Genomic DNA, 27,254 nt, shown 5'->3' on the forward strand with positions numbered 1-27,254 from the left:
AGTGCCTGAATTAGATGTTTTAAAACTGAATTGTTGCCTACTTCACTTTAACGTATGAGCTGCTAGAAGATGATTTATGGATTTAACTTCCACACAGCAGACGAGACGGAATGTCTGTCATGTAGAAACCGAGCGAGGTGGAACAGCGCTTAGCGCACTGGGCTCGCAGTCTGGAGAACGGCAGTTCAAATCCCCGTCTAGCCATCCAGATATTGGTTTTTTATGGTTTCCCTAAATCGCCCTACGCAAATGCCTGAACTGAAAAGGGCACGGCCGATTTCCTTCCCCACCCTTTCGTAATCAGAACTTGTACTCCATCACTAACGACCGCACTGTCGATGAGACGTTAAACTCTACTACTCCTTCCCTTTTTGTGCTATATATAATTATGCTGATGGATGTGCCATAGTTTCACTGTAGCTTCCAGCGCCACGTGGTGCACCTTTCTATATGGAATCTGTTTAGTCCAAATTGGACATAACTGTTGCCCTCTTGAGTTCATGGAACAATTCCTAGATATTGTATACATTTCGTCCGCAACAATTATAACATAAAGCGCATCAAACGTTAAGTACCCAGGAACTAGTTTTTTCACTGCGTACTCAACAATAGAGTGCGACTGATAGCTTAATTTAGTTGCATCATGATGCCTGTGGTGAATAATAAAAGATAACTAGTTCACTGTCAAGTTGATGTGAGACTAGAATATGTGAAATAGTTTTTTAACTGAATTCTTTCGTCAGTAGCGCTTGAGAAAGAACTAGCTACTCTTGATGAATAGGCGCACTGTCAGAGGCAAACGGCGTCACGTTGGCAAAAAATATGCGCTGCCTGACAGTCATCCGCATGTCCGTGCGGAGCTATTGGATTTAACCCATCAAAAGTAACGGAGGCGATTTATCCGCCCCTACTGCTACCGCGGGTTTTTTACCGCGCCGTGTCTTTGTGTTGAAGGGGAGGGAAGAAAGATGCTCGTGGTATCATACCAACCCTCAGAACCTGCTTGCGCTGTAGACTGCAGCGACAGTTCCTTCTGCAACATGCACGTCACAAAACAGGACAGAAAATGTCAAAACTCTAGTAGAGGATGCTCTCAATTAATGGCATGGTGCATCTTTAGATGATCCTGCAGTTGTTAGAGACAGCATATTGCTTTCGTTTTGGCTATTTCGTTATCTCTCTCAGGGACATGATAAATTAAAGTCAATCTTTACGCAGCTGCTTTAGTGACTCTTTTGGCAGAAGTTGTTTTTCGACGAATGCAGCAGGGTGGGAGAGCAGTGCGTAGCCTAAATAGACGCTGTAAATATACTTTAAAAATTGCAACAAAAATGTTACAACAGTAGACTCAATTTAAGCAACTGAACCCTTTTTAGTAGAGTAACTTACTATCAAATGAGAGGAAAGCAATTTGCTGAAATTTGCTCCTGCTTTGACACCAAGTTTATGAAAAATTGCATTCTACATAGTGTAAAGTAGAACATTATACGTTGAATGTCTAATTATTATTCTTGCAGTAGTTCTTCCAAATGTCAGCTGCTGTGAACACGAAAAACTGTACAGATGGTCCATAACTGTCGATGCTTTACAATTACCAGGATACTACATTTAGTGTTAGCGTTCGAAACCAGCATGGAAATTAAATATCTTTCTAATTCTATCCCTGAACATAATAAATTCATAAACATTAAAAATTTGTATGATCTTACTTGTTAGTTGTACCCTCGCCACTATTAAATTTTATCAAAGTCGGTAACTATTCTCCTACCTAGTATGGCACGTATGATTGAATTCTTACAACCGAAAACCCAGGATACAATCTCGCTCCTATATCTTCGAATGCCATGTGGTGATGGTGCGACTAATAACCATATAAATCATCATCATCATCATCATAATCATTAATAGCATTAGCAGCAATCAAGGGTGCTATATTTCAGTGTACTCTGTTGAGAAGAAGCGGATTGACATTTTAGCTGCACTGAGAACCACATTTCCGAGCGTTGGTTGTTAACGTAAACTGTTCGTGAATAATATAGTAATCCACTACAGCGTAGAGTAAGAGATCTCTCACCTGATGGAGTGAAAGTGCACTATCCTTGGTCATATACAATAAGACAGTGAGAAAGTTGAATCACAAATTTTTCATACAAATGTAACTCCAGTTCAGACAGACACATACATGAATCAAGTCAAGACGTTGCAGGGAAAAGTGTGACAGACGCTCCCTCCAGCCACCAAGCCGGAGAACTCAACATGCCAGAGCATACAACTATAGTGAATGTAACTGCAGTGTTGGCTAAGAAGCGTCAGCGAAAGGACTCCAGATGTAATTGCTGGAAGGCTGAATGGTTACTGGGTGAGCGGCGTTGCGTGAGCGGTCACGGAGAACGGGTTATAATCGCGAACGAAGGCTTACAGAAAAAAAATTATAAGTTTTGTGCCCACTAGTTACATTTCACGCCAAGGAAATATTCCAGGTACTTTCTTAAGAAAGTATTCAAGAAAATGTCTCACAGTAGCTTTCCTCCCAACATACTGATGCGATGTCCAATGTGTACCTGGATGTTATTACGTTTATTCCTTGCAACATAGTGCTGAGATCAGATAACCGTGAATGGATATATCTAATGAAAGAGGCGAGAGCCTGCAACTCATTGCCGACGCATCGCCTGGTCTTGTGAGGCTCTGTATAGTCTAGAACTCAAACGTCCTGACCCTATTGTCGTCACATGCTTTCACTCATTGTCTGTGAGAGCTGGCGCAATAGGGCTATTCAACAGGCGTACTACATTGCCCCCAGTTACGTAATTATGATACCAAGCAGGAAGAGGTCGTCACCGTTAATAGGTTAACAAGAAGCCACATCGGACACCCAACAAAACGAAGCAAATGCTAAAGGATACCTTCTCGGGATTGAGTATGTTTCCACTCAAAGAGGACGTCTTGAATTTGTAGTGGAATGGGTAGGGTAACGACAAACAAGGAACAAAAACATAAGTCCAGAAAATTGTTATTCATTTCTCCTTCCAGGTAGCTTAAAGCTCATTGACAAATGAAGCTGGTAAATGAGTTTATAAATTCATTATTTATGTAAAAAAACAACGCCAGTGAACTAAGAAACTTAAATATTGGCCCTGATAGCCGAGCGTGTTTCCCGGACGGTGAGGTGAGCTGGCCCCGGACCGAATCCGCCCGTCTGAATTACGACGAGGCTCAGTGTGCCATCGAGCCTGGCTGTGGTTTTCAGGCGATTTCCCACAATCCCATAGATGAATACCAGGCCGGTATCCCTGTCTCGCTTAGACGATTCGCAAACATTTGGAAAACTTTCGCCCCATTTCACTTGACGCAGCCATTTGGGGGTATACACATAACGACCCGTGGAAAGGGGGAGGGGTGTAATGGGGTGCCGACAGGAAGAGCGTCCGCGGCTACCCCTTAAAGTAACCATGTCAAATCTGTTCATAAAAATGTCGATCGTGCGCCGATTTGGGACAAAGGCACAAGGAAAAGGAGAAGATACTAAGTAACTTGAATCCTACCCCACGCTGCATTAATATACTGATTGTATGTACTATTGTCTGAAGGCTTGCTTAGTGTATTATCACGGTTCAACCTTCTGTTTTAAGAAGGTAGTGTCGTGATATACCGCCAAGACGTGCTGATAAAATTTTTCTATCGAACAGGCAGTTTCGGTCCACCGACCAGCATGGGGTTCCTGTATACCAACGGAAAGAACTTACCTCTCAGTTCAGTTTTGTAACGCTCTTTTTTTTTGTTGGTATACTGGAATCCGTTGATGGTTTGCGGATCTAAACTGGTTGTTGTTGTTCAGTTAGAAAAATCAGCAGCAGCTTAAGAGGGTAAAACATGACCTCCTTCAACCGTCTGCAGTTGTTTCCTCCTCCCAGTGCCAGTAGTAAACTCTCTCTATTGGAAGGCAAAAAAACAAATTCTGGAAAACACCATTAGAGAATAATAGAGGGGCAGCTTAGTCGGTTTCCCCCATTGTGTCTTCTGACATATATCACTATTTATCCACGTTACTGGTGGGTGAACTCCGTCGCTATGGATGGAATTACTTGAAAAAAGCAGCAGCCAGTCAATTTTTATACAAGGTTGGTTATACCTACATCTAAATCTACATGTACCTGGTAGAGGGTTCGTGGAACCACCTTTAAACATCTCTACCCTTCCACTCTTCAACAGCGCACGGGAAAACGAACACACATCTTTTTTCCGTTCGAGCTCTGATTTCTCTTATTTCATTGTGATTATCATTTCTCCCTATGTAAGTGGGCGCCAACAATATATTTTTGTACTCTGAGGGGAAAGTTGATGATTGAAATTTCATGGGAAGGTCGTGTCGCAGCAGAAAATGGCTTTGTTTTAATGACTGTCACCACAATTCGTACATCGTATCTGTGGCACACTCTCCACTGTTTCGCGATAATACAAGACACGTTTCGGCCTTTCGCCCCTGTAGAGTTGGCGTGATACCATTATATGTTAATCAATAGAATTGTTTTATCAACTGCGTTATGAACCTTCGAGCTGCCTTGTGTCCTGTAGTTGGGAGCTGCTCCTTGCGCTGTACAGGCGCGGCACTCGGGTGGGTGGTGGGGGTAGGGTATTTCATGGGGAAGAGGGGGTTGGTGTGTGGTTGTCAGGATATTCAAGGCTTTCCAGTGGTTGCGTGTGGGGTTGCCAGTAATGTTTCAAGCAAGTAAATTTGCACATTCACATCTGCGGTCGATTACAAATCCGATACGGTTCGTGCGTCCACTTGCAGAACCGATAAAGCACTGGACGTTGAGTGAGGGAAGGCAAAAGGCCGTACTCTACTGAAATATAAATGAGTAACAGAATAACTGACTTCCCAAAAGTAGGCAGAAACGACTGAAAGAAACGGCGTTCACCTCATTGACGCGCTCTCGTGGGCATTTGTGGACAGACCTTTATTCATAATCGCAGTGCTTAGTGAAATACTGAGTGTACACTAAGATTGTATATTGTATAAACTATGACATTCTCAGAGTTATGGCAGATTGTTACTCTTACTGTTCTTAAGTTAATTGTGTGACACATCTGTTGTCTAGATTTTCAAATGAAATATTTTTAAGTGCAGAATTTCCGTAAATAATGATAATTTCGTGTGGCTCTATGGGCTGGAGGATATCTTTGAATTGGACGCCACTTTGGGAACTTGCGTGCCCCTAATGTAACCCAGTTATCCAACCGTGGAAAGGGGATCTGCAGTTTAACGTAGAATCCGAACCACGTTCTGTTTCTGGCGACTCCTCACGTCAAGATATGAAGGCTAGAACAAAACATAAACTGAAAAATCCGTGATCGTACGGAATTACGTAGCGCCACGTCTCTGCTTCAGGGTAAGCACTTCACTGCTAGGCCACCAAGGCCGACTTACATCCTTCTGAACTGCAATTTCTTGAACGTTATGCCAAAACTGTGTAAACAATTTCTGTTGTGTTAAAGCATTTTACATATTGGCTAGATAGCTCTGTGGCAAAGTCGCAGGCAACAAATCCAGAGGTTCTGGTTCAGTTCCCGTTCAAGCAGAAGATTCATATGTCACTTACGACTTCTTTCCCCAGTGACAGTGTATGTTGAGGGTGAGATAGTCCGGGCTGCATTGTGATTTGGAATCCACGGTGAACTGTAGATCTCCCTGTAGCTGGCGGGGTAAGTCAGTTCAGAGGTCGCAAGAAGGCAACAACTTACCACCTCCAACACGACCATGCTTAGTAAACCACTGTGATCTTCAAAACAATCTTTGGATTTTGTACTCAGCTGGCCGTAGTGCGTCGTATGTCGTATAAGGACATTATATATTATGCTGTGAGACCTAGACGCTGCTGTGTTCGATTGTATTGTTTATTAAAATAGGCGTATTTCGGCTTGATTGCCATACGGGTGGCATTGATGTCCATATGGCATCGCCGACTCAACTGTCAGTAGAGCTGTCAAGTATCGTCGTTATGAAATAAACTTTCATAATTCAACAACTTCACGAATAACTGCTCCAGCAAAAGTTTAACACCTGTTTTAGCTCCACCACTATCAAAGGAGCAAACTTACACAGTAATGTGACAGCAGAGAGACATCCATGTTAAATGGATATCAAGATCCCCTGATATAAACTGAAGATGGCAAACACGCCGAAATATGGCTATTGTAATAAAGAATACAATCGAACACAGCAGCGTCTTGGTCTCATAGCGTGATATATAATCATTCGATTGATGACTGCTTTGCTTCACTTACTATTTTTATAAAAGTGTTAGGCATCTATGGCACATTGAAAATGGGGGTGACGGCACGGTGGGGGGGGGGGGGGGGGGGGGGGAGGAGGATTGGGGGGATAGGAAGAGAGATAACTGTGCCGCCCCCCCCCCCTTCTTCAGGCAGCTTCAGCATTCAACTATGAAAACTTTTGAAGGAGTTATCAGTATTACGCCAATTGAAGGTGAGTGATAATCCGAAACATGTCTTGGTATATAAAAATCCGCTGGGTACTGTATTTCTTAAATTAATTCGAGTGAAGAAAGCCCAGCGTGCCCTAGCATTTTTACGAGTGTAATTCCCATGGGCCTGACGGGGTAATTAGCCTGCATGTGCGATGCATTTGTAGTCGAGGCTGAGAGCTGCCAATGGAAGCCTTCAGTCAGTGTGCTGCGAACGTAGCGAGCGCCACCGCCGTGCAGAGCCAGGCACTAATTCGTAGCGAACAGCGTCAGTCACAGGCAGCTAACTCCACGCCGGTTTCATAGATGGAGCGCAGAGCGTCTGTAGCCGTAGTTGCTACGCTGAGATCCCTAGGATCGCGGTGTACAACGTTCTTCCGATTCGTAAGTGGCTAACGATAAGTGGTAAATTTGTCAGCAACTCAATATCGATGGTGAAGATACCAGGTCTGTTCCTGCAGTTGTCAACAGGTGACCCCTCTCTCCCCAATGAGCAAGAGCACGTGGCACAGGTACGAGCTATAGTTTTTCCCGATTCTGTTACTGTTACGGCAATTTGAGGCTGTTCGCGAGTCGGCCGAGCTGCATTGGAATGTACTGCATCGGCCATTGTATCACGGTGCCCGTAGTGAGTGCAGGCAACCTGTTAGCTTTATTGCCTGCAGACGCCGTTCCGTATCTGATGCGGCCGGCTCAGGCTGTTAGCAGACTTGCGCTAAATGCTTAAAGGTGATGCACCAGAAGGACGCTGCGTCTCGCCGACGTGCACATTACTCCGGCTTCAACTGGAAGCACAATGATAAAAGTGAAGCGTCCATAAATTCTTAAAAGCTAGCGTAAACCTAGCTTCGCAAAAATTTTTGCTGCTCCTAAAATGAAGACAGAAATTTTGTTGTTTGGCCGTGGATGCTGTCGGTTTTATCTCCACTGGGAACGAAGTAGCCCGGAAATATTAATACATCTGAACTATTCGAGATACAGGAACGTGTCTGTCAGTAAGCAGTAATGGGGAAAGGGGCAAGTGTATTGCTACACTGCACTCGAAACTAACTTCATGTGCTGAGACAGTAAAATAACGACGGTGATCGAAATGAGACAGCGAACTTTATTAATGCAAATCGATAGGTGTTGAAAAGAAGCTAGTAACACGTAGAACTTGTTAATGTTTTCTGCCAAACATTTGCCGATAGGAGTTCGAAGTTGCTGTACTGGGGATGTGTAGTGCCGGCACAGCACAGCTTCCCATGCCCCACAAAATAAACATTACATAGCTAATTTGAACCTCGACTGTGCCGAGTGCTTAGGTTTCACAAATGGCACATACCACGACTGTGTGTAATTAATCGTGAAAAGTAAGTTTCGTATATCAAAACATGCCATTCGTTATGTATAGACTACCCTTACAGTATATTTCCCTTTTAAAGACGAAAACAATGCATCTAATCTCTCAATACATAAACCTGCCATTGTGAATCATAGAGCAAATTACTCACTTACTTTATTTAGGTCTATATGGAGCTACCAATGCCGCTTCTGATTGTTCATCTAAACAATCCAATAATGATTTTGGAAATGCGGTTCTAGCTGCAGGATTTGCTCTTCCACAGTCGACCTTCACCTCCATGTAAATGCACATCTGTGTTTGAAACGTGTTCGAGCTGTCATGTTTCGTCGAGTTCATTTATTTATTTATTTAATGACGACAAATCTGGACGGAAACACCGAAGAAATTTCGCATCTCATATTGAACTGAAGAAAAACACCCATCGGTTCTGACTAGATAGGAAATCGGAACAGCTAATTTACATAGATCATTTGTCTAAACATAACGACAATCGGAAAAGCGATCTCTCAGCGGACGGGTAAAGTCGATACAGGCCTTAACATGTGAAAACGACAGCGATTAACGTTTCCCGCAATTCAGTTTTCGTCATCCCTCACTTGTTTCGAATGTAAACAAAGCAACGGTCTCTGGTCGGAAACATTGCGGTGTTAGGTGATCGGTTTCAGAGATAGGTGGAAACCCAGGGTGGAGTGTGCTATATGGTTTGCACGACTAGTTATTCCTCGCAATACGGCAATTTAAACGTAAAGCTCTAACAGATTGCTTTCTTATGGTATCCGTCATCCCGCCGCGCGGTCTTGGGTGCCCTCTACGGTTTGCGCGGCTCCCCCCCCCCCCCCCTCCCCCCCACGAGCTTCGAGACCACCCTCGGGGGCATGGGTGTGTGGGTGTGGGTGTTATCCTTAGCTTAAGTTAGTTTAAGTAGTGTGTAAGCCTACGGACCGATGACCTCAGCAGTTTGGTTCCATAGGAACTTATCACAAATTTCCACCACCACCTGTCATCCATCTTGTACTTTGCAGCTGTAACAGAACATTTCGTGGAATATCAGCTATCCTCTGGGTTGGAATATCAAGGAATCTTCGCTTAACCACGTTTCAGATTAAAATGTCAGCAATGGTGTCTGGAGAAGCAGCCAGTGTATTGACTTAGGTTACATCATCTTGCGTTGTTTGTTTCTTATAAACGAAATTTTTGTTAGGCACTCAGTGCGATGAATAACTTTCGTACATTTTTCCGTTATCTTATTTGTATGAAGTGAGTACGTATTCAACAAAGTTAATGTCCGTCTACTTTTTGATGGATTCTGGATCTTGATGGCAAGTTAGCCATAATAGACAAAATGATAAATCATAGTCTAATGTTAATAGGGACAAGAGTTAAGTAGTTAATGTCACAGTAGGAACCTGCAAATTATCGTTTGACGTGAGGTGTGTAAGACAATGGATGTAAACTGTAAATTTCTCTCTACATTTACCAACTGTTTCGTAATACAAATTTAGCAATGGCGTAACAAAGAAATTTTTGATATTAAAAACCATTAAAAGATCACGTTGCTGAAGGGAGAACAATGCAGAATGATAAGTACAGATGTGCAACTGCTTGCATATAATGAAAACTATTTTTTATTGAGTAGAAAATAAAAAGCCTTACACCTTTTGTCAGAATTTATTATGAAAATGAAATTAAATCTCCATGGTGAATAGTTAGAAAGGATAAAATAAGCCTGTCAATAAACAAAATGGTGCCGTCCTTATTAAAGATGACAGAATAATGAGTGATACACAGGTAGCAAGCCTCCTGACTAATCCCTTCTTAAAATTGATATAACCAGCTCGATAGAGAGCTACATATGCGAAAAATGTGCTACAAGCGTTCGCTTAGTTTGTGCTACTCTGACTACAGCTGGGGGAATGAGGAAAATAATTGACTCTCCTTGCACTGAACGATGCATGTAATTCTTCACTTTTACAAGATACCTTTCCAGACAATGTATGCCATTGTTGGAGCCCTCTTTAAGATGGGTTTTCAGACTGGTATTAATAAGTAACTGTGCATTTCATTATCGACTTCTTCTTCAAAAACATATCCGCAAATGATATTCTGAGTTACTGTTTGCGTTCCAGAAAGCTATCTGGATTGAACATATTGTATACTATTTCGCCGCTATGTACTGATATATGGCTCACAAAATGTCACCAACCGTAATTCTTTTGTGGTTTGTGTAAGGCAAAATGACAGTGCGTTTCTGAGAACCGGGTGTGTGTGTTTCAAGATCCAGAGAGTGATTCACTTCATATTTCACTGAATGCAACGGTCATGTTAGACGATTTACACCCAAATAGGTGGCACTTCAGAGAGAGCGCGTGTGTGTGTGTGTGTGTGTGTGTGTGTGTGTGTGTGTGTGTGTGTGTTACTACTTGTTACAGAGGTCAGTATTGAGAGTCTTCCTTTTGTTATGTACAAATAGCTTTCCATCGTACGCTACTAAAACAAATTAGCGACCACCATAAAAAGCCCAATTGAGAAGCAACAAGTGAAACGAAGTGATCGTATGGCATTGTTGCCCGGCAGTGCTTCGGCCGCTTAGTGCAAGTTTTTCTAGTTGACGCCACGTTTGCGACTTGCGCGTCGATGATGATGATGATGATGATGATGATAATACGACAGCCATTCATCGAGTGGAGATAATCCACGGCTCGGCCAGGAATTGAAAGCGGGACTTCAGGATATGGTGTGCAACGATAACCAGCAGACCACGAGCTACGGACGCATCAGAAGGAACGATAAACGAAACGATGAGAAATATGTTAGTTTGCGGTAAACAGCCTGTTACTCAAATTAAAACCGTTCATTCTGTTCTGTACATCACATGATCTATTATCAGTAGCTACAGTGCACAGGGGACACTAGAAATGTAAAACCTCAAAATTAATTGATGTGGTTATTGAATTTGAAGTGACATAGTATAGTTATAATAAAATGTGACATTTGCTCTGCGTCTTATTGTTGATTTTGGTGATTTAAGCATAAGAAGCAACACTAGGAACAAAACTGGCTTCCACTATTAAGAATGGAAGCTTACCCTTGCCTGGAAAGGAGCAAAGTAAAAAGCCATAAAAGTACAAAATTATTGAGACTTTCGTGCCCCCCTTGTTGATATAGTGCCTGTTGGCTCCTGTCTCTGGTACTTTCCTCTGGTCACTGCCTCTGTGGTCCTGCTTTTGTTACCTGCAACGGTCATTTGCTGCAGCGCGGAAATCCAGGATCCGTTCATCTTTACGGAGTTTCTTGTTGAAGCTATTGTCGTATTTGTGGATCTGTATGGCTTCTCTGAACTAGCCGGGCGTGGTAGTTCTTCTCCACAGCAAGAAATTCCGTGTCGACGAAGTATCTTTTGTGGTCGGTTTCACACGACGCATCCTCCACCACGGTCGATTTCTTCAATTATCCCACCTTGCAGTATTGTTTATTTTCGGGGATCCTGGCCATGTTTGCGCAATATACGGCCGATTCTGTCCGTCACCGCGGGTATGTGCGCCAGGAATATCGTACCTGACATTTCTCTTCCGACGTGTCGCATCGCCTAGTGTTACATTCTGTGACACTTTTTATGCAACTGATGAAGTAGCCGCTGTTCCTCAGAACGCATTGTAGGTGTTTGCATATTGTGCTAGAAGTGCAGCGGCTCACATATTCGTCTTGCGCACGTTACGAGCGTATTAACCATCACTCTTTTTGTGGCTCGGGTGGTGGTCTGACAGTTTGTGCAGGTATCTGTCAGTGTGTGTCGATTTTCAGCACACCCTGTGTCTCAGGTTCTCATAGTTTCTTGTAACCATCACATCTAGAAACGGAAGCTGTTGGTTCTTTTCTACCTCCTTGGTAAATTTTATGTAGGCATGGAGACTGTCCGGTGGTCTAAGGAAGTCACCGAGCTGTTGCTCACCATGGCTCCATAAGACGAAGGTGTCGTCAGTGCACCCGGGACACCACCTTAGCTTTACAAGGTGCAAAGTCCATTCTAAATCCCCCCCCCCCCCCCACACACACACACAGACACAGAGAGAGAGAGAGAGAGAGAGAGAGAGAGAGAGAGAGAGAGAGAGCGCTAGCTTAGCGTGACATGGACTTGGCAGGTGCGCACCGCAGCCGTAGCCTTGACTTCCATCCGGGAAGTCTGGAGAGCTGCTCTTGCCCGTGAAGTGTTGCCGCTCTGCTGGCGCCGTCTGCTGTTCGCTTTTCGTACATATGTTGCAGGAACAAGGCACAGTTCCAGAGTGACATGCGACTTTTCCACGTACCGAAATAGACTGATTTTTACTCGTAATTTTTATACTGTGGTGGCCGCCTTCAACAACAAGCTGCTCCTTTGTTACGCGAGCGCAATCTTCTGCAGTTGCTGACTTAGGTTGCTGTATAACGAAACATTTCTTAATTAGGCCAGTGTCGGAACCCTGTCTGTATGCAGTAACGAGTATTCCCGCACACTCGAAGTACCCTTTTGTTACTGACTGGAACTTTTTTTTTGGGGGGTGGGGGGGCGCAGTTCTTACCAGACTGGGACCGAATCAGGGGTTTTGGTATTCCTCCGTTTTCGTTACTCCTAACTGTCTCGGAGTAACGGAACCGTTTCATTACTCGCCTATCTTCTTTCTGCACGTTCGTTCCGTATCGGCAGAGACTTATTTCTCCAGTTTATTATTCTCGACCGAGGAATTAGTTAGTGGCGCGGGGTACCTAATACGTTTTATCACTCGCCTTGTTTCCATTTCATCGCACGCAACTCGTGTCCGACTCTGGTGGAGTCGGCAGTATTCTTAATCCAATTCCTTCTTTCCCCACGATGAACGGGGGTTTTAACAAGGCTACTCAAAGTGGCCGAACCACTGCCGTCCATCTACCTTTCGTATCTTGCTACAGCAGAAGCCAGCCGCCGTGAGGGAGAACGCCATGTCAGCCTATGGTGGCTCCCTTACGGCAGAGGCGTGGCGATTCAGTTTAGTATTAGGTCTACTTTGTTATGACGAAGTCTTTGACTAATGCAAAAAAGGGTTTAACGTCCATTCGACATCGAGATCATTAGAAACCGAGCACAAGCTCGTCTAGAATGAGGAAGCAAAAAGACTGTGCCCTTTCACATTAACCCTCCAGACATTTGCCTGAAGTGATTTAGGGAAATCACGGAGAACCTAAATCTGGATGGCTGGACGCGGATTTTAACCGTCTTACTTCCTAATGTGAGTTCATTGTGCAAACAACTGCGGCACCTCGCTCGGTCAACTGTTGCAACTTCAGGTGTTAACATTAATGTCGTCAGAGTCATAGTGATTGCTCATAAGGATGTAAAAGAGAGAAATCCGTCGAGAGAAGACGTCTCACTCAAATGGCGCATTCATGACGACGGTCGTTCGCACAACTTGATAACTTGGAGGGGGGGGGGGATTAATACAGGGTGATTCAGTTGCCTCTACCAGGTCGTCTTATGCAGCCCATACTCTTGTATCCGGCCGTCGAAAACTACGCGCGAGGTTTTCGTATTCTCTCGCTTTCGACATACAAACTGTTCGTCCTACAGAAAAAATGAATCACCCATTTTTGCGGGAAATTTAATGTAATTAAATTGTGTATTGGGATATGTTCTCGCTTGAGCCCACTGTTTTCGAGTTATTCAAGAAAAACACGCAAAAGTGACCTTCAAACGCTTCTCCGCCACCACTCTCGTCCCTCAGCAGTAAGGTTTTCTAGTATGTTGATCGTATAACTGTACAAAAATTTCAGACTATTCGAATTGTTCCCGATATACTTTTTTTGGTCTCGTATTGATTAGCCACCAGAACGGCCGGCTGTTTCGTTAACATTATTAATTTACACGTACTCACCAGGGTAAAGGAAGGAAAAAGACTTTCGCAAACGTTACTTCAAAGCTAATTACATTGACAATTACATCCAGACTTAACCCTTCGAAGCACAGTAGTTTCGTAATCAGAAGGCTTGACGAATACAAGGATGTAATTATTTTTATGCTGTTAAAATTCACAAAATTGTTAGGTAAAATTTACACAAAAGTCAGTTTTACAATTTGTATGTGCTCGAGTGAGCCGGTGGCGTATTAAGTCCTGGCAGTGAAGGCGATAAAGATCGGACGTGGGAAATAGTTCATGCAGTCGCAAATTTTTGAACACCGGTAGGAGGGAGTGCCATAAACAACATACTATAAATCCTGACCGATGAGGCAAGCGTGGCAGTGAGGGTGCGTTTGAAATTCACTTTGTACGTTTTTCTTGAATAACTCAAAAACTACGAGCCCTGCCAAAAACGTATCCTGGTACAAAGTCTAACTACATTTAATTTCCTACAGAAAGATCATGTTCATTTTTCTATAGGACTAATAGTTAGCGCGTACCAAGCGAGGAAATATGAAAATCTCGCGCCTGGTTTATGAAGGCAAGATACAACATTGCGGGTTGCACAGAACTACATCGGTAGGGGCAGCTGATTTATTCTGTATGTGATCAGTAAAGACGTTCAGAAACGAATAACTAATATTTTGTAACGGATATGTGTGTCAGTAATACCGAATACGCACGGCACGAAATGTAATCGTTAGTTTTACAGCCCAGGTGACTAATGACTTTCCATTCCCCTCGAAATCCTTTGGTCTGTTGCCAGTGACATGGCAGCGGGAACGGAAGCAGGTGTAACGAGAAGTATCGGGCAGACCACAGTTACGAATAAATGTGGCCACATAACGAGTAGACACTGTTTCTGGACTTCATTGTCGACTAGAAATTGTCAGGATTGGCTACGCACAACGTTTCGAAGCATTCTCACTGTACCTTCATTGTAAATCAGTTTTGTCGGTTAAACTCCGGTTTTCAAGGTCCCCCATGTGCAGAAGTCTAGGGATGTCAGGTGTTAAGGAACTGTTGTCATTGTACCTATTTATGTTTTCCCGCTGGCAGCAAAACTAACCCAGCCTGACGTTGTTCCTGTGGCCCTTGTGTTTGCACAAGTCTCTGCACACTTACCTACCACGCAGGAATAGTAAGTATATTTTATTGTGTTGCAAAGATGCAAACAGTAATTGAACGTTACTTTATCCGTGTGAATGGTAATTCAGTTACGCGGCCGTAGTTCTAAAAGTACTTGAAAGAGTACGTGTAATTGCACGGACTCGCACGTATAAGAGGTGAACACCACAGCGAATTTAAACTACGGTTGCTGCTACATTTTAGCATGTATTGTTTCTTCGTTTGCACGGAGTTGACAGACTGGCGTAGCATAAAGCGGAGGGGCGAACGGTGTTCCCTTCTTGCGGCCACGGCTGACATTTTAATGGGAATATATGTCAATGAACATGTTGTAAATGTGTGTGGCGTTAAGCACCTTGTTTAATAGCTGTCGAGCCGCAATCAAACTTGCTACCCACAATCCCTTACTGTCAGGCAACAATCGCTGTGAGGGCAAGAACCGCCTACCTATCATAGTTCAGAAGATATGACGTCATAAACTGTGAGATGCGTGAAAACATGCCGCATCATGCATGGAGTTTCAATGCATTTATTCTTTAATACTTAGGCAGTCCTACAGTCGAATTACCACGAGGAAGTCTCCGACACCTTGCAAATCTTCTTACAGCTGTCAACTGCGAAGCACAAACGGCTGTAGGCGAAAAAGATAGCCACGTGTAGAGCTATGAGGAGGCATTGCCATAGACACATTTAGACTCGCGAGGCAGCTACTCCCAACGTACAAGAACTGTCAGGAATCATGTTTCTTAATTTGGATACCGTATTTCATCGTGTGACTGTTTGATAATTTCAAAGATGTAGTACCGAATACATGTAAATGAAATTTTTTAGATACTTCACTACAAGTACAGTTCATTTTTTGCTTTCGTTTCCAATAGAAAATCGACATAATGAGTACCTGGGCAATGCCGGATTTGTCAGCTACTAGCATTTAAAGTCTATATGAATTATTGTTACGTACATATTATGGTGCTCTGCAGCTCGCACAAAACTGAGGAACTAAATGATGACTCTGTGGACACTGACTGCATAGGATTATTATTATTATTATTATTATTATTATTATTAATATGCCGGGACGGTATCCAGTCACATACCTACCGTCAGCTACTTACTGGAAGCATCGTTACATAACACGAACAATCTTCGATACATGTACTACAAACAGTTGTATTTCTTTCGTAGTACATACCTCCTGTCGCTACAGACAAAAACTGGCCAAAATACACGAACATTAGAACAATAACTGAGGACAGATAGAGGTTATGGCTGAATGCTTACACCGATAGCGTAAGATTTAAAAAAATACATTTTACGCAACCACTGTCACCTAGTCATTACGAAATTCATGATGATGATAATTTGTGTTTACGGAGCTCGACTTGCTAGTAATTAGCCCTAATATGTAAAATATACTCCATAAAACAGGAAGTTAGTCAAGATACCAACTTATGCAATTTTACATTTGTAGCTTAAAGGGTAAAGCCTTGAGTCATGTTTAAATTTTAAATTCTAGAAAATTCTGAAATGACGACTCGGATAGACATGGCTGGATGAAAACTAAGAGAAACTGAATCAACCACTGTGATAATTTTACGAGGATCATGCCGAGCCATAGATTTGCACGTAAAGCCAAGTCGGGACCGAACAAAGCCCTTATAAAACAGCCGACGAGAAGGATCATACAGGTTCTTCAAACTAAGGACTACCCTTGGTTTTACTCTGCATGAAAGCGCTGCAAAAATTAATGAAATTCAGAAAGTTGTTTCAAGTCTCTTTATTAATCGTCAGTGTAATATTTCTGTTGTTTTGACCTTTTAGCTGAAGCAATGAGTCCCGCGGTTAAATATCAAGAGCTCCTGGCACCAGCGTGGTGAGTCAGACTTTACCAAGTACTGCTCTAATGTGGTTCGCCGGGTTTGTTAACTGCTTGGTTTCATACATCCGTAACCACGTAGATTTTCGTGTATAACGCAGTGCGTTTCAAAATGATTAATCCGATTACACAAGACTATATCTACTGCATGATTGAAAACAGAAATTTGTGGTAGATTTTAATTTACGCATAGGACTACAAAGTTTTTCATTTTCAAAAGAACCTATCCTGAAAGGGACAGATACCTCACATACTTTCGCGAGCATGCCGGGAGTAATTGTACTCAATGCTATTGCTACGCGGCGTCGCAGTTCTGGGGAAGGGGTATCTCGTATATGGAGTCTTTGGCAAAGCAGCAAAAAATTTGTCGCATACGGTTAGATCAGGCGACCTTGGAGCCCAGTGGTGCATTCAGAGATCTTTATGCTCCTTACGCCTGATACACCGTTAAGGCAGCTCATTGTTAAATCAGTCCGTACATTCGTAAGGGAATTGTAGCTATTCAAACGGATACAGAGCTATCTGCACCAGGGAGGCCCCTGCTGGCAGCCACATGAGCTGGCAGCTTACAGTGGTCGCCACTGTAAACTTTTAGTCTCGATGCACACACCAACTAAACGAAACTATCCGGACACACCTATACAGGGTGAACACTAACAAAATCGGCAAACTGCAGGGACGGGTTCCTGACTGGAAATGAAGGAAGAAAGGCCCTATTAACATGTTTGGAAATGCATAGTTGCCGAGGTAGATGGCGTTAACGAATGTAAGTTGGCTGTGACCACGTGCGGTGTGTTCCTTGTGTGTTGCAGGCAGTGTGATTGGTGCAGCGGACTGTAAGTAGTGGAATGGTCCGGTGTTCTTGTTCGCTTACGGCCAAGCAGGTGGAAACGGTCGAGAGGCAGCACTGCTATACCATAACAAGTATCCTCAGGCACCAACCACATCACAAAACACTTCAAGCCCCTTTTGGACGTTTGTGTGATCAGGGTCCTTTCAGATAGACGAACGTGCAGGTAGGCGGCAGACTGTGTGTACACCAGATTTGGACGACCGTACTGCCTCTCGACCGTTTCCATCTGCTTAACTGTACACAAACACCATCTCTGCTTTTTCCCGACGTGAATACCGGTCCGTTCTGCTGCTTACAGTGAGTGGCGTCAATCACGCGGCCTGCAACACACAAGGAACACTCGGCACGTGGTCAGAGGAACCTCCATTCATCAGTGCCATCTACCGCAGCAACGATGCACTTCCGGACACACGTTCATTGGACCTTTTTCCCTCCATTTCCAGTTAGGAATCCGTCGCTGCATGTTATCGGTTTTGGTAATGTCCACTCTGTATAATGTGGAATTGACCCCCGTATGCCAGGAGAGGCGGATCTACCAGTATAAAAGTAGGCGGGAGGAGTATTGTATTGTCAGTAGACAAGCGGTAACAGCAGAATGGTCGGTCACGAGAGCTCGGTGACTTCGAGCGCGGCTGGTCCCGGCGAGTCCTCCCTCGGGCGTGTGGGCGCGCGCGGCCGTGTGTGTGTGTGTGTGTGTGTGTGTGTGTGTGTGTGTGTCCTTAGGATAATTTAGGTTAAGTAGTGTGTAAGCTTAGGGACTGATGACCTTCACAGTTAAGTCCCATAAGATTTCACACACATTTGAACATGTGAACATTTGACTTCGAGCGAGGACTAGTGATTGGACGTGAAGTGAGTAACGTATCCAGGAGGGACATTTCAACCCTTCTAAAGCTGTCCAATTCAGCTATTTACGACGTGATTCGTGAAAGACGGAGGAACAACCACAGCTAAACTATGACCAGGGCAGACCTTACGTACTGACGGGTGGGGACCATGCAGCATCGTAGAGCGTGCCTGTAAAAATAAAATGAAAAACACATGAAGCCAGTGGAGGGATCAGTCGTGAGCTCCAAAATGCTACCAGCAGTCTAGCTAGCACAGTGACCGTGCGTAGGGATTTAAAAAGAATGGGATGCAGTGATCGAGCAGGTCTTCGTTAGCAACACATGCCTGTAGTCAAAGCTAAGCGACGCTTGAGGTGGAGCCACTGGACACAGGATGACTGTGAGTGATCCGCAGCGATCAGTCATGATATGGCGTTTTTAGTGGGTAGAGTTTGGTCCCATATTGCTCATAAGAAAATTCTAAATCCGGAAGGATATGAAAATATTTTACATCATTGTATACTGCGTACGGTAGAGGAACAGTTTCGAGGCGATGATTGTATCAGCGTGACAATGCCCCTGTCATAAAGCAGCATCTCTGAGGCAATGGGTTGTAGACGATAACATTACTAAAATGGACTGATCTACCTAGACGCCCAAACTGAATCCAATGCAGCGCATTTCGGACGAGTTAGAACGTAGACTTTGCTCCAGACCCCAGCGTCCAAAATCACTACCGTCCCAGCAGTCGGCTGTTGAGGAAGAATAACCTGCCATTCCTCCACACCTCATTTAAAGTGTTCCCTCATGTAGAAGAAATAGTGTAGTGAAATCGGTTAAATCTTTTGGAAACACCTCGTAGTATCGGCTGCTAGTCTTCAGCAACACATATGCCGAAAGCCCATTTTGAGCACACTTCCAGTCTGATTCCTTGTCGACACTAAATGAAACATGTTTGGAGTTAACGCACCCGTTATCTGAATGATTTCACCGTAACCTCCTCTGGTACACTACCATATTCTCGAAATGCTGTGAATATGAAATGTCTGACTTCCTCTTTCGAAAAAAAAGAAAAAAATCGACTTCCACCTCAGTAGCATGCTTCAGAAACTCTGTCAATTCTTAAAAAGCCTGATTGATCGTTACTCTCCCAAAAATTTTCTTTGCTTAAGGACACTAAAGTTTTACTAAGCTTTGGTCAATGAGACACGTTACTGTTTATGAGATTCAACGTCACACTATTAGTAGTGATGTCAGAGACACTAGATGATCCATGTACTGCCGTTTGAGGATATCTACAATTGGTTTTTCTTCATACGTATAGTGTCATTGCTTTAAATTATCTTTTTGCTCGTATGTTCTTCACCCACTCACTGTCTAGCTGTAGCAGACGATCATTAACAGATTTTGACAACTTCATGCTCCTGTAAAGTAGCCGAACTAACGTGTTCTCAGAGACAGCAGAGCGCTTTTTGTGCATCTCTACAATTCGGCTGCTTCTTGTGTCTGTCGAGCGTTATAAAATTCGTCCATTATCAGTAGTGTTGAGTAAATACTTGTAAACTGAGTTTAATAGGTGCGGAGAACATCTTTCACGTACTTCTGAGATAACGCACATGGAAAGGGGTCATATTTAGTGACGGCTGTGTTGAGAACAACATGTGTCTAATAGGGAATAGCTGTGCGGCTTCCAGCCGATGAAGTCTTCAAACAGCCACAAGAAACACAGCTTACGTGGGTGATGTGTTAATTCCGCAAACTGCCGTAAATCGGCGGAACTGATGGCCACCAGTGAAATAGGCAACTAAAAATAAAACGACGGTGGCCAAAAATAAGCGACTCGTGTTGACACACCAGAGTCGGATGCAGGGCTCCGCTACTAGATTGCTTACTCATCGGTCGCATTGTTTACGCAGCCTTTCATTACGGAACTCGGTCGCTGCTTACCCCTACGATAGAAAGCGCTAGCCTTAGTCTGGCTGGTTAATGACTTAGAATACCGTGAGGTGGTCAGAGTTGATTGCCACTAACTCCACTGCTTTGCTTGAGCTGAAAAAGAGAGGAACTGCCTATCACGTAATCGAAAATACACCACGACAAATATCTAGTAAGAGAACATTCCTCGTCCTTAGATGTGTTATGGGAACATCGTAGTTCTGTTGAGCAAGGGAGTCAGTAGCTGTTAATTGTTGGATTCGTAGAGGTGACCTAAAAACTATGATTTTGGACGGGATATTGCATCAGCTCTACAAAACCACTGACAGCTAACGCATATCTCACAAATAATTGGGTAATTATATCTCCGCGTGAATAACGGTCTCTGAAAAGTAATGACTCCAAATTTTTTGTTCTGTTGAGACATTAGTTGTCATGCAGGTTTTACTCAGTCTGCTTTCCCGTTCGCGGAAGGATGTAGCAATCCTCTGCCGCTGGAGGACCTAGAATTGTAACGTGTAACATGGCGGCGTGTAACGTAACTATGTCGGTGCATGAGAAACAGCTTGCTATAGTCTAGTTTCTGACCGAAGAGTTCGTCCACACGTGGGCCACCCTTCCTTCAGCGTCATAATGGTAGACAACACGTCAACGCTGCGACACCTGCAACAATCAGACGCCCTAAGTTCACTGTCATCGATCATGCTCCATACAGAGCCGATTTGGCACGCCGGCCGCGGTGGCCGTGCGGTTCTAGGCGCTCCAGTCCGGAGCCGCGCTGTTGCTACGGTCGCAGGTTCGAATCCTGCCTCGGGCATGGGTGTATGTGATGTCCTTAGGTTAGTTAGGTTTAAGTAGTTCTAAGTTCTAGGGGACTGATGACCACAGCAGTTGAGTCCCATAGTGCTCAGAGCCGAGCCGATTTGGCACCATCCGATTTTCACACGTTTCCAGAACTTAAAGAAACTTCGGCTCAGATAGTTAATGCGGTGCAAGCAGAGGTGAGACTGTGACTCCGTCAACGAAGTCAAGCACTCTACAGTGACAGTATCAACAAATTGGTCTCTTGTTGGAAGAAATGTGCTTGTTGCCAGGGTGACTACGTTGAGAAATAATATCTAGACATGAAGAGTAAAGATGTAGATTGTTGACAACGTTTGTTTCCACGAAATTTCGGAGGCATTACTTTTCAGCACCCTCTCGTAGCTTTATCTCCGTACAGTTCAATGTATCGTAAAGACTTTGTTCAAACCGAACAGTAATTTTCTGCATGGAAACTAAGAGGCCAAAAGCTTGTTTGGATTTCATTCAAAACCCTGATTTGGTCCGATTGTACATCTACTTCATAATTTTCTTACTATAGCTCACATCATTTCCAAAGAGGCAACATTGATACGTTACGTTGATATTACATATTGGCTGCCGTTTTGATACACGTGCTTTAAACCCTCCCCCCTTCCACCACACTGAAGGGGGAAGTATGCTTGCAAAAGTGGACGCTTTGATGAAACTAAAGTTAGCCCAATACTATACTAGAAGGCATTATAATAGGATATGAGAGCTCAAGCGAACTGATACAGGAATTGCATAAACACATCGGTATGTGCCATCATCCTTGTGTATATGTTAATTTGATTAACGTGTTTTAACACACCGATCAAATGGCATTTAGAAATGCGCAAATTCAGATAGTTTGAGCTGTTACATACGGTGTCGCAGTTGAACAATTTACCTCCCTTAGCCAGAGCTTAGGGCATACTTCGCTTGGCTATGACAACAGGAGCAGTGTGCCGCTTGGTGGCGGGTGACTACTGTGCACTGGTTTGAAAGGCACACTCTTAGTTAGGTTTAAGTAGTTCTGAGTTGTAGGGGACTTATGACCACAGCAGTTGAGTCCCATAGTGCTCAGAGCCATTTGAACCACTTTTTTTTTTTTTTTTCATCAAATAGGGCCCAATTTCGACCGAAAATTGCGGTGTGTGTGTGTGTGTGTGTGTGTGTGTGTGTGTGTGTGTGTGTGTGTGTGTATAAAGAGGAGCCGTTACCGACTTTTGGTTACTCGTACCGAATGTCCTGCTTCAGTTCCTTTCATTATTTACCACTCTTGCTTTTAATTTTGACGATTTCGTGAATAGAATGGTGAGTTTATAATGTTTTCCTAGTTCTTATATTCATTGATCTCCTTTCTTCCATATTGATGGGAAGGTACCACGGCGTCAGGTGCAAAACATTGACGTGACTTTGTTTACTTTAGAGAATAATAAGAAATTAAAGACTTCAAATCATCTTCGCGGAAACAAGTCAGTCTAACAATCTGTTAATTTTACACACCATCGACTTCGAAGCTACACAGATACATCTTCAGGCGTCTTAATGAGATGCACTTACCAACACGTACGCGTTCACTCTACTTTGTCAGATATCGGTACCGAGTCTCCAAAACGAGCAATTCTGCTCTATATCCCTCAGGCTTGACGAAGAACTGTATTGTTGCATAGGTTTGTTGTCTACATTCACAGTAGCACCTGCTTAGCTGAAAAGTACAAGAAAAGTGTACTTTGGTATGGCCCCTTCAAGATCTTCGTCGTGGTGGCGATGTTTAGCGTGGAGTAAGGTCAGCAATGCCGGCACGTGTGGCGGTAAAAAATTCCCGCGCTGTTGTCAGCCTACCTCTCCCCCGCTGTTCCTCACCCGGCTGAGCGTTGCGCTCGATACGGCGTGGGCGTCGGTCTGAGGGGATGCTCCGACAATACGCGCGCCGAGGGCTTCGTGACCCAGTTCGCTTCTGAGGAGGGGAGCGGGGAGAAGCGAGGCAAAGCGAGCAAAAAGTCGATGCGATGCTGTCCCGCCATCCCCTCTGCTCAAGTGTCAGGCTGCGAGAAGTCGCGGCAGCGAAAACACGTCGCCAGTATAAATCGTTACGACAAGTACGGCATTCAGCGGCCGAGGTATGTTTATACGTTGGCAGCGCCTGTTGTCGCCAGGTAGCAGGAGAGAATTTCGACGTGTCAACCTCCGTGTACCGTGACGCTTCAGGAACGTTGTGTTGTTCGGAAACGCGTCATGTCCCCCACCCCACCCTGCCTCTTTCCCCTTTGTTTACGTTGAAAATGTTTCTCACGAAAGCGTTTAACGAGGAAAGTTGGTTAACACGAAACAATGCTGCGGCCCGACAAAATAAAGAATTTCATACTTTTTTCCGCTTTTGACACGAAACAAAAATCTGTTAACAACTAAAAGATATCGCTTCTCGGACGAGGAAAATATTTGCTTTCTGCAGTCGCGACGTCACTCAGTTTCTCTCTTTTTTGTTAAACCGAGCAAAGTAAACAGTAGTTATGTTACCGCTTGTCCCTGTGTGTTGCCACTGTAGAAAAAATCGAAACACTTCAGTTTTCGAATCGGCTATAGGTGTGTCAGTCAGTGAACTGTGTAGGTACAGCGCCAGGTATGTCAGACGAAAACAACTTGGCGATCGTTCAGAGTTCGGAACAACACATCGAGGTAGCCTACGACGGCGAATTTGACAATTTAATCAACACTGCAGTTCCTCTCCCCGCTACATCAGCTGTGCAGGACCTCATGATAAGCACAAAAGCGATTCAGATGCGCTTTCGAGCGGTGAAATGAATATGATACACGGTACTGAACAGCTTGTTGAAGCCGTGATGCTGGAAAAGACTCCGCTAAAAAATTTTAAACCCCAGCAATATACTATTTTAAACTTTTAATATAGTTTGTACCTAAAAGAGTAATGTAACAGGAAATCGAATTACTTTGTCTTAATCTGATGATACCGAAAATGAAATACTTTCTCATATTCTGGCATGCATCAATTATCCTATTCGTATAGATAAGAAAAAATTCAATCTTTCGCAACTGAACGTTTTCATGTTAGATATCATCAGTCGTCTATAATGTAAAAAAAAAAAAATTATTTAATTACGGTAGGAGATCTGTGGTGATTCGTGACACCTCATATCTAATTGTTTAAAAATATATGGTTGTATTTTTACGCTTACATTCATTTTTATGTTCTATCCATGTGTTCTCTTGTATCTACTTGAAGCACATAGTTGCCCAGTGCACATCTTCCTGCTCACATGCTGTAGGACTGACTGAGGGACCATGGCAGCTTTAGGATGTGAAACTAGAGTGCGGTGTTTCGAGGGAGGGTGGATAGTGGGTCACTGTAGAGTTAAACATGAAATTCCTGCAGCATGAAAAAATGGTTCAGTTCCCCTCAGTTTCCTGTCGAACGGTATTCACTGTATTTAGAAAACTGGTGTGCGTAAAATGATACACTCAAACATAATGTGGGGATCTTGGGAATACTATGAGATTTAATAACGTTACGCAGAAATACAGGCAGTGATTTTTTTCACCTCGCGGCATGCCCCAACGGAAAGTGTTCCATTTTGGCACGAAGTACTGTCCACCATCCACTGCACAGTGGCTTGCTGGGTATATAAATGTAGGTCTAGAGAGGTAGTGGTTAGACTAACATTCCGTGTCTGTTACCGGGGAGCATGTGTAATTTTCTCTGAAGTTGCCTTTTGGAAACTATTTTCGCATTTCGATACTAGCCCAAGATGACCAGTGTGCTCTGTATAGTTACTGAAACAATATTGACCTAAAAGAAAAAGACAAGGAGGCGTGCGACAATCGATAGGCCTTCATACAGGAGAAAAAGCGAACCTTTTCCGCGTTTAACGTCCCAGTTCAAAATGATGCCCCCACTCACTGAAATTTCGAGGGGTGCACCGACTCACCGACCGAGAGAGGCACAGACATTAGAGGATAGGTAGGCAGAAAGCTCGTTTCTTTTAAGGAAGGGGAGGGGGCGGGGTGTTATAAATGTATTTACTTCCTTACATAGTCCTCTGTTAAGCCGATGTACTTTGAGTAACATCTTTCCAGTCACTAGATTCCGTCTCTAAAAGAGATTCTGTCAAGTCTGCGGCAGGCTCGTCTTAGGCTACTATTGAACTAAAAAATTATCCAGCCACGACTTTCTGCAAATGCGCGTACTGTATCCCAGCCTTAGTCTCGCTTCACTATGTCGATTTCCCCCCCCCCCCCCCCCGCTTTTTTTCTCCCCCTTTGGCTGTCTGTATTTGTTTCCCATAATTTTCGTAAACCGATTAAGTCGGATGCTAGGATGGTTCCTTTGATAAGGTAATGTCCACTTTCCATTCCCATCCGTTCCTAATGCAAGCTCGTGGTCCGTCTCTAATGATGTCTCCTCGACAATACCTTAAACTATAAACTTCCTTTTTTATCCTTAATTCCATTCAGTACCTCGTGGTCTACTCACCTGATTTTCATTATTATTCTATAGCACCACATTTAAAAAACTTCTATTTTAATCTTGTCCAACTGGTTTTTTCTCCACGTGCCACTTACGTACAAGGCTACAATCAGGTAAATACTTTCAGATTTACGACCCAGCTCTTGAATTTGTATTAAATATTAAAATATCTCTCTTTTGAAGAAAATGATGTCCTGCTGTTACAAGTCTGCCTTTTATATTCTGTGTATTTCAGCCATAGTAAAGTATTTTGCTCCGCAAATAGCAAAACTCGTCTACCGTTTTCAGAGTCTCATTGCCTAATATTAATTCCCGCAGCATTGTCCGATTCAGTTAAGACTACATTCCTTTACTACTGGTTTACTTTTGTTGATGTTCATCTTTAACCGCCTTTTCAAGATCCTGCCCATTCTTTTGTTAAAAGAAAATACGCACTGTCCGTGAAAAGTGTTCTTTTATGTTTTTTATATGTTATATTACACAATTACATGAGCATGTTAAATGCCGCACTGGTTTCGGTCTGCCAATGGTGATGTCCATACTGTCATTAGATAAAAAGAAAAAAAAGAGACGAATAGTTACAGAATCTAGAGAACCTGCCAAGTTACACTCCTGGAAATGGAAAAAAGAACACATTGACACCGGTGTGTCAGACCCACCATACTTGCTCCGGACACTGCGAGAGGGCTGTACAAGCAATGATCACACGCACGGCACAGCGGACACACCAGGAACCGCGGTGTTGGCCGTCGAATGGCGCTAGTTGCGCAGCATTTGTGCACCGCCGCCGTCAGTGTCAGCCAGTTTGCCGTGGCATACGGAGCTCCATCGCAGTCTTTAACACTGGTAGCATGCCGCGACAGCGTGGACGTGAACCGTATGTGCAGTTGACGGACTTTGAGCGAGGGCGTATAGTGGGCATGCGGGAGGCCGGGTGGACGTACCGCCGAATTGCTCAACACGTGGGGCGTGAGGTCTCCACAGTACATCGATGTTGTCGCCAGTGGTCGGCGGAAGGTGCACGTGCCCGTCGACCTGGGACCGGACCGCAGCGACGCACGGATGCACGCCAAGACCGTAGGATTCTACCCAGTGCCGTGGGGGACCGCACCGCCACTTCTAAGCAAATTAGGGACACTGTTGCTCCTGGGGTATCGGCGAGGACCATTCGCAACCGTCTCCATGAAGCTGGGCTACGGTCCCGCACACCGTTAGGCCGTCTTCCGCTCACGCCCCAACATCGTGCAGCCCGCCTCCAGTGGTGTCGCGACAGGCGTGAATGGAGGGACGAATGGAGACGTGTCGTCTTCAGCGATGAGAGTCGCTTCTGCCTTGGTGCCAATGATGGTCGTATGCGTGTTTAGCGCCGTGCAGGTGAGCGCCACAATCAGGACTGCATACGACCGAGGCACACAGGGCCAACACCCGGTATCATGGTGTGGGGAGCGATCTCCTACACTGGCCGTACACCACTGGTGATCGTCGAGGGGACACTGAATAGTGCACGGTACATCCAAACCGTCATCGAACCCACCGTTCTACCATTCCTAGACCGGCAAGGGAACTTGCTGTTCCAACAGGACAA

General features: G+C 44.1%; 1 protein-coding gene across 5 annotated transcripts in view; it reads left to right on the forward strand.

Annotated features, from left to right (window-relative positions):
* The window catches only part of LOC124623161 (protein kinase C and casein kinase substrate in neurons protein 1-like), a 528,164-nt gene that overhangs the window by 239,828 nt on the left and 261,082 nt on the right, over positions 1 to 27,254 (forward strand). Inside the window, exon 1 of one of the 5 annotated variants that reach the window (XM_047148953.1) lies at positions 6,893 to 7,000. The exons of the other annotated variants lie outside the window; for them this stretch is intronic. Within the exon in view, the coding sequence (XP_047004909.1) occupies positions 6,920 to 7,000 (81 nt within the window). The 5' untranslated portion in view covers positions 6,893 to 6,919. Of the gene's footprint in view, positions 1 to 6,892; positions 7,001 to 27,254 lie in introns of those variants that run through there. 5 annotated transcript variants of the gene reach the window in all.

The sequence above is a fragment of the Schistocerca americana genome, chromosome 7 (genome assembly GCF_021461395.2).
Source record: "Schistocerca americana isolate TAMUIC-IGC-003095 chromosome 7, iqSchAmer2.1, whole genome shotgun sequence".
In the NCBI taxonomy this organism is placed as follows: Eukaryota; Metazoa; Arthropoda; class Insecta; order Orthoptera; family Acrididae; genus Schistocerca; species Schistocerca americana.